Here is a 17,100-nt window from a genome sequence, read left to right as displayed (position 1 = left end):
ACTGGAACCCAATCAACTGCCACTCTCCTGAGATTGACCTAAGAGACACAAAAGGAAGGAATAGTTGATGGTGGGAGCTGAGGATGGAGACTTATACTGGCTAAGCCTGGATAGACCTATATCTGTTTAAGAAATTGAATCAGTAATTAATAACCTCCCCCATTAAAAATCCATCAGTCCACGTGGTTTCAGTGGTGACTTCTACCAAGCATACCAATTCCTATAATATCTTCCAGAAAATAGAAGCAGAAGGAACACTTCCTAATTCATTTTATAAGGCCGGCATTACTCTAATACTAAAACCAGAAAGACATTACAGGAAAGGAAAACGACAAACTGATATCTCTCGTTAACATAAATACAAAATCCTCAAAAATATTAGCAAATAAAATCTAACAATGTTTAAAAAGTATTATACACCACAACCAACTGGAATTTATTCCATGTGTACAAGACTGGTTCAGTAGTCAAAAATCAGTTACTGTAATCTGTCACATCAACAGGCTAATGAAGAAAAATCATGTGATAATATCTATACATACAAAAATAGCATTTGACAAAATCCAACAACCATTCATGGTAAAAACTCTCAGTAAACCAGGAATAGAAGGGAACTTCCTTAACTTGATGAAGAACGTCTATATAAAACCTATAGCTAATATCATACTTAATGGTGAGGAACTAGATGCTTTCCCTCTATGACTGGGAAATATTCTCTCTTCAATGTTGAGTTCCTATTCAACATTGTACCGGAAGTCCTAGCTAATACAGTTAAGATAAGAAAAAGAAATAAAACGTATACAGATTGGGAAGGAAGAAATAAAACTGTCTTTGCTTATGACATGGTTTCTATGTTGAAAATCCCTAGAATTGACCAAAAAAAAAAAAAAAAAAAAACCCCAGAAAAACAAAAAAAGCCTCTGGAATTAATAAGTGATTATGGCAAGGTTGCATGACACAAAGTTAATATACAAAAGTCATTTGCTTTCCTATACACCAACAATGAATACTTGGAATTTGAAATAAGAAACACAGTGCCATTTGTATTGCCACAAAAAAGAGAAATACTTAGGTACAAACCTAACAAAATATGTACAAGATCTTTATGAGGAAAAATGTAGAACTCTGATGGAATTAATCAAAGGAAATCTAGATAAATGGGGAGATATCCCATGGATAGGAAAATTCAGTATTGTCGAGATGTCAGTTCTTTCCAACTTCATCTGTAGATTCAGTGCAATCCCAGTCACAATCCTGATAAGTTATTTTGTAGATATCAATAAACAGATTCTAAGGTTTATATGGAAAGGCAGAAGAGCCAATAATATTGAAGGAGAAGAAAAAGTTGTAGAATCGACAGTACCCAACTTCAAGACTTACTGTGCAGCTATAGTAATCAAGTCAATGTACTATTGGTAAAAGAGTAGACAAATAGGTCAATGGAATAGAATAGAGAGCCCAGAAATAAACCCACACAGATATAGTCAATTATCTTTAACAAAGGAGTAAAGGCAGTAATTGAGAATGGATAGTCTTTTTGACATGGTGCTGGAACAACTAGACATCCACATGCAAAAATGAATCAAGACACTGACCTTGCACCTTTCACAAAAATTAACTCAAAATGGATCATAGACCTAATGTAAAATGCAAAACTATAAAAATCTTAGAAGATAGTATAGGAGAAAATATAGATGACCTTGGGTTTGGCAGTGAGTTTTTAGATACAACACTAAAAGCATGATACATGAAAGGGAAAAATGATATGTTGGACTTCCTTAAAATGAAAAACTTCTGATCTGCAAAACGTACTGCAAAAGAGAAAGAAAAGACAAGCCACAAGTTGACAGAAAATATTTGCAAATCACATGTTAGATGAAGGACTTGTGTCCGAATTATATCAAAAACTCTGAAATTCATCACTAAGAAAACAACTCAATTAAATAATGAGCAAAAGATCTAAGATTCCTCACCCAAGAAGATACACAGACAGCAAATAAGCATACGAAAAAATTCTTAACACCATATGTCATTGGGGAATTTCAAACTAAAATGAGGTGCCATTGAACATCTATTAAAATGGCTAAGATCCAAACAAAATGAAACAAAACAAACCTGACAACACCAAATGCTGACAAGGATGTGAAGCAACAAGAGCTCTCATTTATTGCTGGTAGGAATGCAAAATGGTACAGTCAGTTTGGAAGACAGTTTGGCACTTTCTAACAAAGCTTAGAATAGTCTTGCTATGTGATCCAGCACTCTCCTAGGCATTTACCCAAATGGGTTGATAATTTATGTTCACACAAAAACCTGCATATGGCTGTTAATAGCAACTTTATTCTTAATTCCTCCAAACTGGAAGCAACCAAGATGTCCTTTAAAAAGTGAATGGAGGGCTTCCCTGGTGGCGCAGTGGTTGAGAATCTGCCTGCCAATGCAGGGGACACGGGTTCGAGCTCTGGTCTGGGAAGATCCCACATGCCACGGAGCAACTAGGCCCGTGAGCCACAATTACTGAGCCTGCGCGTCTGGAGCCTGTGCTCCGCAACGGGAGAGGCCGCGACAGTGAGAGGCCCGTGCACCGTGATGAAGAGTGGCCTCCACTTGCTGCAACTGGAGAAAGCCCTTGCACAGAAACGAAGACCCAACACAGCCATAAATAAATAAACCCCCCAAAAAAAAAGTTAAAAAAAAAAAAAGTGAATGGATAAACAGACTGTGGCACATCCATAAATGGAATATTATTCAGCATTAAGAAATAATGAGCTAGTAAGCCATGAAAAAACATGAAGGATGCAATATTTTTTATGCATTGCATCCTTAATGCAAATTGCTAAGTGAAAGAAACCAGTCTGTAAAGGCTACCTCCTATATGATTCTAGCTATATGACGTTCTGGAAAAGGCAAAATGAAGGAGACAGTAAAAAAGATCAGTGTTTGTCAGGGGTTTAGGGGGAACAGGGAGGGATAAATTGGTGGAGCACAGGATATTTAGGGCAGTGAAGAAACTATTCTGTGCTAAGTGATGGTGGATACATGACATTATGCATTTTTCAAAACCCATAGAACTGTATAACACAAAAAGTGAAGCCTGATATGATCTATGGACTTTATCAATACTGGTCCATCAGTTGTAACAAATGTACAACGCTAAAGCAAGATATTAAAAACAGAAGAAACTGAGGAGGGGAATAGCAGGTATATGGGACCTCTCTGTACTGTCTGCTCAGTTTTCTGTAAACCTAAAACTGTTCTAAAAATTAAAGTATTAATTTTTAATACAAAAACAAAAAGACCACGCAGATTTGAAAAAGAGCAAAGCAGAACTTTTAGAAATAAAAATATAAACATTGAAATTAGCAGATTAGACCCTAGTAAAGAGAACTGAATGATAGATCTGAAGAAATTATTCAACTGCAGCACAGAGGAAAAAGGAGAAGAACAGAAGCAACTTAAATGTCTTTCAGTAGAGGGCTGATTGAATACATTAAGCTACACCCATGCACACACATGCGTGCGTGCACACACGCACCTATATACATACACACAGAAGTACACATTGGAGTCCAAAGAAACCATTAAAAATGTCTGTAGCATATTGTTAACTTTTTAAAAAGCAAATTCTAAAGCTCATGTAAAATTGATCTTGTTTCGTAAAATTGTGTGTGTGTGTATATCTGCCTAGAGACATGTCTAGAAGGATGGTCATGAATATGTGAACTTTAGTTATTTCTGGATGATGAAATTTGAGGTGATTTTTTAACCTTCTCTTTGCTTTCCTGTATAGTTTGAATTGTTTAGAAGAGTATTTTTTCACACATTTACAAACACAACAAAGCTATATTTACATAAAATATTTTTAAAAAGAGATGGAAAATATGAATGGTTAAAGACATTGAGGATGGACTAAAAAGGTGTAACACTTGGAGTTCCAGAGCAGAGAATAGAAAGAATGATATTCAAGGAAATGATGATAGTGATTAAGAATATTCAGAAATTATAAGAGACAAAAACTCAGAGATGCTGCAAGCAAAATGCTTAACTATCAAAATAAAAAAGAAATTGATACATAGACATATTGTGATGAATCTTAAAACACTGAGACAAAGACAAGATCTGAAAAGCAACCAGACAGAAGAGGCAAATCATCAACAAAGAAATGATAACCAGAGACTTACAGCAGAGACTTCTTGTAAACACCATTGCAAGATAGAAAATATTGGAATAATATTCTCAAAGTATTGTGAGAAAATGATTGTCTTCCTAGAATTGAGTAACCTTCTGGGAGTATCTTTTGAGTATGAGGGTGCAATAAATATATGTTCAGAATTGAGACTTTACCCCCAACAAATATTTACTAAATGAAATTCTAAGAAATCATGAGAATAAAAATTTTTAAATCTTACTAAATATAAGAAATCCTTCTCTGTATAAAATAATAATTTTATAACATGCCCCTGGAGAAGAGTGATTAGATTTTGTGTTCTAAGGCCCTTGTAATTGTTTGGGAGGAATGTTAAGATATATATTAACTTTATACTTAATTTTCTTAGATATGCATGATAAAATATCATGGATAATCAGTGAAAGAACGTGAAAGATGTTCATGTTCTTGAAAGATGTACGTGTTCATGTACATGAAAGATCATATACAACTTCCAAACCAATAAAAGAGGGAAATTAAATTATAAAACAAACAACAAACATTAGTCAAGTTGAAAAAAGAGGCAGGACGGGAGAAGACAGGAAGTAAAGTAAAGCAAGACAAATAAAAAGCATTAAGTCCAAATATCACACGATACATTATTTAACCCAAAATATGATCACAGTAAATACAAATGTATTAAACTTGCCAGTTAAAAGAGATTTTCATATTGAATAAAATAAAACATAGCCATACATCATTTAAAGGGACACATGAAAATAATAAAGATGTAATTGAGAGTAATATGATGGGAAAAGATCTATCCGGAAAATACTAAAGAAAAGCTTACGTGACTTTACTAATATTAAACAAAATAGTCTTTAAGACACAAAGCTTCATTAGTAATAAAGAGGGTCACTTCATATTGATAAATGGTTTTGTTTTATCAGAGAATCTAATAGTTCCACTTAAATTCACTAATAAAATAACCTAAAATTTGTAAGTATAAAAATGATAGAGCTAAGGGATATATTGACAAATCTACCACCAAAGTGGGAGATTTCAACACAGCTTTCTAATTATCAGTAGGACAAGCAGATGAAATGTTAAGAAAGATCAATTTGTCCCATTACTGGTGATGTTAACTTTGATCACTTGGTTAAGGTGCTGTATGCCAAGTTTCTCCAATGATAAGTTACTATCTTCTACTTTGTCATTAATAAGCGTCTTGAGGGGAGATACTTTGAGACTACATAAACATCCAATTTTTCATTATACTTTTACCCACTAATTTTACCATCCATTGATGATATTTGCCTGAAGCAATTACTATTGTGGGGTTTGACACATGATGATAATCTAATTCCATCATTCCTTGACAGCTATTAGTTTGAATTCTACTGTTAAGAACAGCTTTTCCTTATCCCCCATTTATTTATTCATAAAAAATTTATATCATTTTGGACTCTTGGATGCCTTTTTTATTCTTTGGGTAATAATCCATTACTATCACTATTTGCTTTGTTGCTTAAATTGTCCCAGTATTGGCCATTGGGAGCCCCTTCATGTTGGCTCCTGTGTCCTTTTGATATGTCCCCATCAGTTTTTGAGCATGTACTTGATTTCTGGCACCATAGTATTCCAGGATCATCTTGTCCTTTCCCTCTAGAGCCCTGAGATATATTGTTTCTTTAAGGAGCCCTGGTCAGAGAAGAACACTTTGGACAGCATTCAGAACTTTTGAAATTGCTCAGAGAAGATGAAAACCTTCAGGTATTTTGGAGGAATTTGCTTTCCTTTGTTTTTTAAGTGTCATAAGGCTAGGTCTATAAAAAATAATAGCACAGTAAAAATATCAAATATTTTAATGTTTGGCATACCAGGAAAAATAGTCATCACATTTACCATCTGGGTCCAATGGAGGCTATAAAGTTTTAAAATTAAGTTATTTTATGAAAAATTTAGAAAAGTGAAAGTAAAGAGACAGTGAAAACAACAGAGCAAGAATTTAAACATAACAAAACCAATTTTTCTTCCGTATTTTCCTGGTATTGGAGGTATATGTACATGAAGTGAACAATGGCCTTTGAATGCAACTCATCAGCCATCATGTTTGAAACTGGAAATATTTATGCCATAAATACTGATTGCAGATTTTAAACACATCTCTTATAGGTTATATCTTACTGTTACTTCTGGTTCTTCTTGCATTTGTATTATCATAATGTAATACTATTGAAAAGTTTGAAGGCTCATAATTTTGTAGAAAAGAGCATGGCCATTTTTGTTCCATAATTACAAAAACATTTTCATTTTTAGTTTTGTAAATGTAAATTAGATTGATCAATCCAATGAACTTTTTTATTTCTACGTAATATCTGTACTCCCAGTCACCTTTGTGTATACACCTACCTTCAGCATTTGTCCATTTTTGAATCATATCAAGTAAATTTTTACCCACAAATATCATGAAAGATAAAAGAATTCTTACATGTTCTTTTATCAAAACAGGATGGTTTTAAATTATTAAGTCCTTCCTATTGAATGACTAGTTGGGTTAGACTATCATATTTCCTTTTTGTGTTGATAAGTATCTTGTTTGCTCCCTGATTATTAATTTGGAGAAAATGCATTTATTTATCCTAAAGACTCATAGTCCAAGATTTTGCTTATACAGTCAGTTTCACCCTCATCAGCAGTCTCTAGTGTTTCTGTCTCTTTGCCTTCAACTTCTGACTCATCTAACAGTTATGAAATGTCTTTTTCTATTAATTTTCTTCTCTTTCTCATTATGGACAGAAATGAAAAATTCTGAATTCTTAACTGTGTTCAATGAAAGGTAAAAAGAATATGACAAAGATGGTGTCTCCACACTTCTTTATTTATACCCTTTTGAGACATAATGCATTACTTTGGATAATACAATAATAAAACCAAAGGATGATGAAATAGTGGGGTTGTATTTATTTATTCATTTCTAGACAGTTCCATAATGTTTTTGTTTCCTTATTATTTTAGGGTTTTTTTAAGCATAGTTGGAAATAATTGATGAGTGATGAAATAATTCCAAGAATGATGAAATTAGCAATATGTTTCAAGATACAGGAAAAGTTAACTAAGATCCCATAATGTATTTTAGATTGATAAAACGATCAGTGTACTTAAATGATAACAGTAAGAGAATGAATTTTATTCTATTAAAAAATAAGTAATTTTTCTCTTTGATCTTTGGAAGACCTCTAAGAAACAATAAAATTCATGAAATATCAATCCTTACATAACATTTAGAACTGTTCAACAAAGAAGCTTAAAACTATAATTGGATCTGATGATGTTCCAAGGGTTAAGAAGTTTCAGTCAGATAGTGAATAAAAGGAATAAGGAATATTGGCAAGACCCATTCTCCTTTAAACCTGATAACCTCTAGAAGTGAATCTTTAATGAAACTAACCTCTTAATTTTTTTCTTTTGCTACCTTTGAGATCATATTGTATTTCAAAGGAGTGTGCAGATTTGATGCGCTGTGAAATGTTAGGAAATTTGTTAAATGGAGTGAAAAGAGAACTAGATCAGGAGTCCAAGAATTATAGATCTGATTTAGGCTTGGACATAACTAGTTGTGTTTCTTTGGGCTGAGCAGTCCTGGAAACCATGGTGTAGTGGAAAGAGCAGCAGACTTTGAATCAGAGTCACGATGAGAACCTGCTTCTTCGGACTTTCAACCTCTCAATTTTTTTCATTTTCAGTTGAGATAATAAAATCCTGCCATTAGGGTTGTTGTGAGTATTTTTTTTTTTAAAGGAATTCCTTTATTTTTATTATTTATTTATTTATTTATTTATTTTTGGCTGTGTTGGGTCTTAGTTTCTGTGCGAGGGCTTTCTCTACTTGCGGCAAGCAGGGGCCACTCTTCATCGCGGTGCGCGGGCCTCTCACTATCGCGGCCTCTCTTGTTGCGAAGCACAAGCTCCAGATGCGCAGCTCAGTAGTTGTGGCTCACGGGCCTAGTTGCTCCGCGGCATGTGGGATCTTCCCAGACCAGGACTCGAACCCGTGTCCCCTGCTTTGGCAGGCAGATTCTCAACTACTGCGCCACCAGGGAAGCCCTGTTGTGAGTATTTAATGAACTACTAGAGACTGTTGACCCTGGAAGGCTGGAACTCTTAATCATCTTTGCCTCTCCTGTGTCTAGAAATATCTATGCATTTATTGAATACATTATACAAATGAATACAGTATGTTAAGCATGTTTAGACATTCACCGTAAAAACTTTAAAAAAATTGTTAATTACAAGGTCATTGTGTTTGTGCTCAGTACATTTGTATTAAGTGCTTTTACAGGTTTAAGGTCTTTCTCCACCACGCCCCCCTTTATCTTAAAAAGCCTTCAGGAAAAGAAGACTCCTTCAACACAGATTCATTGTTTTATCAAATCAAGGAAAAAGCAAAGCTTTGGCATAATCTAGAACTTAATTTTTAAAATTGTAGATCTACACTCAGCCTCGTTTGTGATTACTAAAATGCCAGGCAGTAGCAAATCAGTTTATCATTGTGTTTGTTCTAAACTGACTGACTACTGAATGGTTCATAGGTTCAGAAATTTTCACTGTTGTGCCATAAATTTTATAGAGTAAAATATCTTTGTGTATTCTTTGAGCTTTCATAGTCTAAAAATATTAGTTTGGATTTCTCTCTTAATATCAATAAAATTTTTTAAATGTTTTTGCCTATATTTTCCCTCCTTTGTTAATGCATATCTTACAAATCTTCTGAGAAATTGACTTGAATAATTTCTTAAACCATTTCTTTGCCATTTTAATATAATCTTCATTTCCTATATAAAGAAACCAAGGCTCTTAAGAAATCCTAGAGAGACCCATTTGAAAGTTATAGGCCTTTTCCCTTTGCTGAGCCACATAGCCTACCCAGCAAAAGGAAAGAAATCTAACTTGGATTTACACATGTAAGTTGTTTAACTCACCAGTTGGTTTGGTCAGAGTCATTGCTCAGTTCAGGATCTGACTATAAATCAGACAAATGCTTATTCCAGCACCCTTCAGATTTCCCTGTGAAGTCACTTATGCCTCTGACAGAGAAACTAGTAGCTAAGGCCGGATGACTGTCAGTTTGATCCACGATTTACCCTTTTGGGATATTGGCCAGAGCTTGGACTATAATAAATACTTTCTCAATCTCAGTGTATGGTTTGTATGTATGTGAGACTGTCTATCCTTTCTTCCTTGTTTGACTCTCTCAGTAGTTGACAGGTTCACTAAAGGTAAGAATTATATTTAATCTTTGGATGACGTTGAGTTAAAAATATCACAAAGGAAATTTCTGAATTGGGGGTGAGGCTGGACTGCATAATGATCAAGGGTTTCTTGTAACACTTCAAATTCTATACTTTAATTATATACCAGCAAGCAAACAGAGCAAGTATTACTACTATGGTACTTCCATATAATACGGCACCATTGACTGACTTCCTGTCACCTGTCTCATGGATCCCATTCTGTTGTCTACTCCCTTAGATTTTTATTAACAACGAGTGGCAGAACTCGGAAAGTGGGAGAGTGTTTCCTGTCTATAATCCAGCCACAGGAGAACAGGTGTGTGAAGTTCAAGAAGCAGACAAGGTATGTTTGTCTTAGAAAAAAATTTCTCACGAAATAACTACCTTCAGACAACAAAGCAATAAACTTATGCTCTCCAGACATCACCACTGATGTTCATTCATCACCTTTTTTGTGAAAGCAGATGGTTCTTCCTTTATTTGTAGCAATCTCTCTCTTCACTTGTGCCTCTTCCTCTCTAACAGGCAGATATAGACAAAGCAGTGCAGGCAGCCCGCCTGGCTTTCTCTCTTGGCTCAGTGTGGAGAAGGATGGATGCTTCAGAAAGAGGACGTCTGTTGGATAAGCTTGCAGACTTGGTGGAACGAGACAGGGCAGTCCTTGCAGTAAGTAACCTAAGAAAGCATCACGTCTTTACCCCAAATTTACCATTCCATTGAAATTTAGATTTCTCAGTCTTTCTGAAAGTATGATATGAAGCAGACCTGGGGAACAAGCTAAGGGGTACATAATACACATGAAAAATGGTAGAGGTTTGGCTTTTGGGATCAGATGGGGAAGTGGAGGACCAGCTGAGTGTCTCTTCTTATTGAATTTTGAAGAACAAAACCATAGCTTCCCATGACTGGTAAGGACCTTCCTGCTTTCCTCGTCCCCCTTCCTCCCACCCTCAACAAAAAGAACAAAAACAGTCAAGCAACAAGAGAGTCACCATGCTCCTTGCAGGAAACCAATACCAAATTACTGTTGGCAATCAAAAGAGTTTTACCTCTCCAGAGTTAGCCCCTCTTGACTAAAGAGAATCCTTCAGAAGCAGAGAGCATGATATGGATCTCTCATATACTTCTGCTCCCTTTGTTCTTTTAGAACTAATAGGAGAGACAGAAGGAGACAGCAACTTTCTTTCACTAAAACAATCATTTTCTCACATAAGGAATGTCCCCTCTCCTAGTGGTTTATTGTTGTTATTGTTGTTATTGCTATTTTAAAAATAAAAGTCAGTTTCTTAGAGAATACCAACTTTTTTGGAAATCGGAACCATTTAGGAATACCTGTGCAGTATACCTGTCTTGCAGGGATCTCCACCTGCATGACCCATAGTTGATCATTTAATATGTAGGGCATCCTTGTTGAGTCAGGGCATTAAAGCCATGAATACTATATTCTACCCTCTGCTTGGGAAATCAGATCACTGTTGGGTTCGCTCTGGGAGAGGGAAGCATTAGTACCCTTCCTCAGTGTCGTTTCTACCATGGCTCTCCCTCCTACCATCCCTTTCATGGGTCTGTTCATAGTGTGGAAACAAAAATGAATCCTTTATGGAGATGGTTTAGAACTCTTGCTATATATAACATTTATTGATCTATAAAAATATTTTCTAGTTTGGTACTTCAAGGAATACTGTTTCCAATGAGGTGTTTATATATATTGGGAAAAGGTGTTCCATGGAGATTCATAAGACACTTAGCATATTAAAGACTCTGACAAGCCCTACTCAGTGTTTCTCAAACCTGTTGGAGCCTCAACACTATTTTTCTGGCTAACCTGTCAATATCGTACAAAACAGAATTCTTTGGAGTACCTTGGGGGAATGCTGGTCTATATGCTGTCTCTTTACTGGATTATGATTTATTTGAGAATGAAAATTATATTTTACTCCATTTTTTGTAATCCTAGCATAAACGGTGAATGGGGGCACATTGATGGTCTATAGTGTCTGTTTAATTGAGTTAAATCCATATAATATTTATAACATTAGATTAGCAGTACTTACTAGATGATGATATAGTTCATTTCTGCAGTTATATTTTCATGTCATAAAATTCATATGTCATCCTGTTTCTGACATATGTCTCACTGTGGTCAAGTCCTTTTTCCCATCACACTTAAATGTGATTTCTACTTTTAAACACTCCCAAGGCATGAGACGAGTGAGTTTTGTTAAGAGGTAGCCTCTCGAATATAGGGGGAGCTCCTGACCAGAATACTGAAGTTAATACTGCACCCAGGTAAACACAATTGAAAATAAACCTAGGGCTTGCAACTCTCAGGTAAGTTTAGCTGGTGTCAACAGCTCATAGGGATGGACCATTTAGGTGGCCCAGATTCTGGTTATTGACTCTACTTCAGTCTATGCTGTCAAGACCTTGGCTCTGTGCCTGCTGTGTGGAGAATGTAATGCTCATCTCACAGACATATAAATATTTTAAAAAGAACTGGGAAATAACTTGATTTCCTTTAATAAAGGTGAGCCAATATACAGTGAATAGGTCACATGATATTTTAAAATGAGTTCCATCTTATACACATGGTAAGTGGAAAAATTGCACTGTAAATAATATTTTCATGTCATTGAATGGAGAATATTTCAATTTTAGTTTTGTCAGCACTCAATTTTCGTACCAGTATGTGTTGTAAAATGTCCTTGAAGAGAAGGACATGAGATTACAAACATGTTTTTTTAATTTTATTTTTTAAATATGTTAACACCTTTACTATTTCTCAAGTCGAAATACTCTTCTCATTTCATTGTGTTCATTTGTAATTCTTTATGTTACAGATTTACCCTATTTAGGACTGTGTCATTAAAATAATAACATTTCTCATCTAAAACTGCTTAATAACTCTAACTCTATTTTTATTAAATGGACCAGATACTTCACTCTTAATAGATAATGGTTATTAACATAAATATTTATGAAAAAACAGCCCTCAAGTTGTTATAGCATGAGCTTCCCTAGAGGAGATCTTGTTTATTTGGTGGTAATAAATAAACTCGCTGTGCACCGTGGCTATTCCATTTCTCAGCAGGGGTCTTGGCCGTGTGGAGAACGTTTTATAGTCTCATCAACTGCATAAAAGCCCATGTCCCTGCTCCTCTTTTTGGATTCAGAATACTGGTGTAGACTCTGAAAAATCCCCACGCAGCTCTGATCATTAATACAACAGAAGCTGGTTTGACAAGCAGAACACTTCTTTATCACCAGTTGTGTTTATATATTGGGATAGTGGTTACTGGAAACACACAGGCACAAGAACACACACGTATAAGTTCATTGTGGCTTTTACTGGAAACTAAACTAAACACGCGGAACTAAAAATCTTTTCATTTGGGAAATCAGAGTTGACCAGGTATGCATCATTGTTCAGATTCATTTGTATTCTCTCTATTCCTTTTTTCTTCTGCTGTAGAAGTTACTTAGTGTATTATTGGAAAGTTCTCTCCATTTCTTTTCCTACAGACCATGGAATCCCTAAATGGTGGCAAACCGTTCCTGCAAGCTTTTTACGTCGATTTGCAAGGAGTCATCAAAACCCTTCGGTATTACGCAGGCTGGGCTGATAAAATTCACGGGATGACCATTCCTGTAGGTATGTGTAATCTGAGTATGTTGAAAAGGGAAACATGAGGCTTCACCAGAAACACACTTTCACCACCAAACACAAACAGCAGTCACATGGAGTACAGATCTGAGCACACTTTTACAGCAGCTTGAACCGAACAAAGAACTAAACAGATTGTGTCACTAATTCTGACAGTATCCTTATTTCAATATGCAGACAGTCCACACACAGGTGTAGGGGCAAGCCACATCAGTACGTCTCTCAGCTAAGGAACAGGCGTGTGTTTGTCAGCTGCAAAGTGCTTAGCACTGTGGTAGGTTAGGTGCTGGGAGTGTGGAGAGGCGCTAGGTGTGGGGAAGCCAGGGAAAATTCTGAGAAGATTAAGACTTGGCCCTTGCTCTCGTGAAACATAAGATCTTGTTTGGAAGGAAATCCTCTAAAATGTTAACAGTTGTTTTTTCTTAGTGGTGAGATTATGGATTATTTATTATTTCTTTTTCATATTTTTCTGTATTTTCTGTATTCCCTATAAGTTACTTTCACAGTCTGTAAAAACAACCACCATCCTGACACTTTTTTTTTAAGATCCAGGTTTGGAGACAAAACTAGTAACACAAAACAAAGATCTCTACAGGAGAGTTACAGTTAGGTGCTAAGTCGCGTGGCTTGGCCTGTCAGTGCTGTAGCCCTTTAAAAGAAAGGGAAAGTATCCAAACTAAGTTGGGGGAAAGGTGTGGGTCTGAGCATGAATACTAGCTGTAGCTAATATCAAATGAAATGCTTTCACAGCAGCCCCAAGGGGAAGGCACTGTTATTAACATCCTCATTGACAGAGGAGAAAACTGAGGCCTAGAAAGGTTAGTTTTCCTGATTCACCCAGCAAATAAATTGTAGAGCTGAAACTTTGACATTAGAGCCTGGTGAATGACTTCACTAGAGGATCCATTTTAGATACTGGGTAGAAGAGATATCACGACAGGAAAGGGACCAACTGGAAGAGATAGGACGATATTGGCAGTGGTGAATACATATAAAGAAAGAAAGTACATGTTTTTGAGTGGCTTCTGGATGCTGCTAAGTAACATGCCAGGTACTCTGCCCGTGTTCTCTGGAAAACAGCCTGCTTCCCATGTGCATACTAGGAGGAGTGGAAAGTGATGCTGGGAACTTGGGAGTGCCCAGTTTGGGCCTTCCTAGGCTGAGTAGGATTGGTTTACCAGAAAAGGGGATGATTGGATGATAGTGTAGCTGGCTTAGAGCAGTGCTTCTCAAACTTGAATGTGCATATGTATCACCTGGAATCTTCTTCAAGTGCAGGTCTAGGATGGGGCCTGAGATTCTGCATTCCTAACAAGCTGCCAGGTGATGCCTATGCTGCTGGGTTCTCTGCCTTGCGTAGTGAGGAGACGATACAGAGACCAGCACCAACCATGTGGCCACTGCGATGCCTCATTTAGCAAGAAGAGAAGACGTCACAGTGAGAAGGGAGAAGGGACAGAGATGAGGCTTCAAAGGACTATTTTAAAATTACCTCCGTGAATGATGGTGACATGTGGAATGTCAGTCTTTAGAAAATGCGTTTCTGGTTATAGGGACTCTTCCCTGCCATCCAGAAGTTTCCCACGTTCAGCAGACTCAGAAGGATGGAGAAGACTGTTCTTAAGGAATGTCAGAATCTTACTTCACTCCTGGCTCTGGGATATTACAGACCACTGTTCTCTGGCCTCATTTGTAGGATCGAGGAATGGCCTAAGTGAGGCAGAGTCGTTGTCTGGCGTAAGCATACCTGTGGGAGGGCCTGGGAACGAAAACCTTTGTCAAGAGCAGGTCATGCGCCAGCCTTTTCAGGTTGACCTCTTCTGCTTCAGTGCAGAAAGGAAATTATCAGGATCAAAGGCCCTGGGTGTTTGGCACCCCACCCCACCTGCCATTTCACTAAGACAACAAATATGTTTCAGGCATTTAAACATCTTTTCAAATGATTTAGAGATATCTTAGAAATAAGGTGAAACAGAAGGCTGTACACATTTGACCTGGTATTTGACCTAACGATATCTTGGTTTTCTTTTGCCTCCTTAGGAGAGAAGACCTTGATTGATTAGATAAAGATTTATTGGAGTTCCTGATAATGTTTGATACTTTACTGTAACTTTATCTGGCAGTAGAGGTGGTTGGTCTATAAGTCTCACTTTTCATCTGATGCTCTTTGGGGAATTCTGAGTTAGAAATACAGGGCTTAGAAAAGTCTTTCACAGTAGTCTCTCCCACCTTTACTCATAAACTGGTGTCCAGCCTGTGAAGGAAAAAAAGTGAGGAATTCCCTTAAATGCCAAGTAATTTTTGTTTCCCCAGTTTTTCCTTAAGTGCGTTTAGAGGGATACCAGGATGAGGGACTCTCCAGGGATTCAGGTCATTTAGCAGAGCTCCTAGGAAGCTGGGGGTCTGGGATGTAAGACCTTTTTGCTGTGGTGCCTCAAGCAGTTGAAAGGAAGGATGACGGCAAACGTGAACTTGGCCGCTTTCCTTTCCGTTCCATTTTTAGGTACATTTGGACATGCCTGTAGGCTCCTGAGAATTCATCTCACAACCCCTTTGGCTAGTTCAGTGCTTAGGGAATCTAGTTGGCTAAGCCAGAGGGGTGATAGTGGAAGATCAGGGAAAGGGAGCGTCATTATTATTTACTTATTTATTCTCAAATTTGTTCAATCAATCCATTTATGTTTTATTTGTCATCTGTAACTTTATAATTTAACATCAGCTTGATTTTTGTCTCTGTGTTCTTGGCTTTTTTCAATGAAATCTGGAATGTAGGAAAGCCGTTAGCCTTTAACCATGAGGTCTTTATTGTGTTACATACATTTCCTGTGAAACACCCTAATTTTGTTTGAAATTATAATATAAAGGGATAACGTACTTTACGTTTGCAAAGCACTTGAGCATGTAAAAGTTTTTTTCACATACAGGATCTATGTGATTCTGTGTATGATCCTGTGAAACAGGTCAGATTTTAAAAGGTATTGTACCCATTTTGCAGGTGAGAAAATGAGACAGCGAGGGTTTAGTGTCTTGAACAAGGTCACATGTGAGTAAGTGGCAGGCCTGAGATTTAAATCCAAGTCTCTTTCTGCCTAAGCCATCGTAGACCCTCTTGTGGAGACGTGTACAGCAGGGTGGCAAAAGGAAGAAGCCAGTCACCCTCTTCCGATTTTTAGATTAACATCCAGTTGATTCTCATTATTCATGGTAGTTATGTTCTATAAAGTTGGCGTGGACACTGAGTTAGTAAATACTGAACCATTGCTCCTAGGAGAAATACAAGGACGGAAAGCACAGTTCTGCCTGGTCACCCATAAAAATAAACCTGAAAGTTTTTTTTTAATATAAGGCTGCTTTGTTACATTGAATCGTACTCCATGGTTCATCTAGCTTAGTATCCCTGACACTAAAGGATAAGAACCAGAAAGAGTGGGAAGAATTATGCTATTGTCTCTTGGACTCCTTCCCATTTAGGAAGGCTGGGCGTTCTGCCTCGTAATGGGAAGAGCTCTTCCTTCACCTGTTCTACCAGGCTTCAGCCTGTCTCTCAGGCATCCCCTCATTGCCTCATACATTCATTCATTCAGCAGATTTTTTTTTGAGCACCTGTGTTAAGCACTGGAGTTACAAAGGTGAACAACTAAGATGTCCATGGAATAGTAAAGGAAACAAACAAGTAGACAGCCAAGTGCAATACAGAGTGGCTTATTCACATATGGAAGTACAAAGTACAATGGTACTCCATAGGAAAGGCATCTCACCCAGTATTAAGGCTTCCTGGAGAAGGAAGTGGGATGTACAAGGTGATGCCTGTACAAGGGCAGGTAAGTAAAGATGGAGATAGGGCCATCACCAGCAGTGATAATAACCTGTGCGAAGTATGGAGGGAGGAGAGTACAGTGTGCTAGTGGATCTGAAAGTATAGCCAGATTTAGAAGACAGAGGGGCTCTGGGCCTGGAGAAACCATGCTGCAAGTTTTATTCCACAGTAATGGTGAG

General features: G+C 37.0%; 1 protein-coding gene across 3 annotated transcripts in view; it reads left to right on the top strand.

Moving 5' to 3' along the window:
* ALDH1A2 (aldehyde dehydrogenase 1 family member A2) overlaps positions 1-17,100 on the top strand; it is a 95,644-nt gene that overhangs the window by 26,041 nt on the left and 52,503 nt on the right. For 2 of the 3 annotated variants that reach the window (XM_068552431.1, XM_068552447.1), the window contains exons 2-4: positions 9,679-9,783; positions 9,966-10,106; positions 12,963-13,092. In XM_068552431.1, the coding sequence (XP_068408532.1) occupies positions 9,679-9,783; positions 9,966-10,106; positions 12,963-13,092 (376 nt within the window). Of the gene's footprint in view, positions 1-9,678; positions 9,784-9,965; positions 10,107-12,962; positions 13,093-17,100 lie in introns of those variants that run through there. The other variant, XM_068552439.1, reaches the window with a different exon arrangement.

This window comes from Eschrichtius robustus, chromosome 1 (genome assembly GCF_028021215.1).
Source record: "Eschrichtius robustus isolate mEscRob2 chromosome 1, mEscRob2.pri, whole genome shotgun sequence".
Taxonomy (NCBI): Eukaryota; Metazoa; Chordata; class Mammalia; order Artiodactyla; family Eschrichtiidae; genus Eschrichtius; species Eschrichtius robustus.
This window is presented reverse-complemented; position numbering and strand designations above follow the sequence as displayed.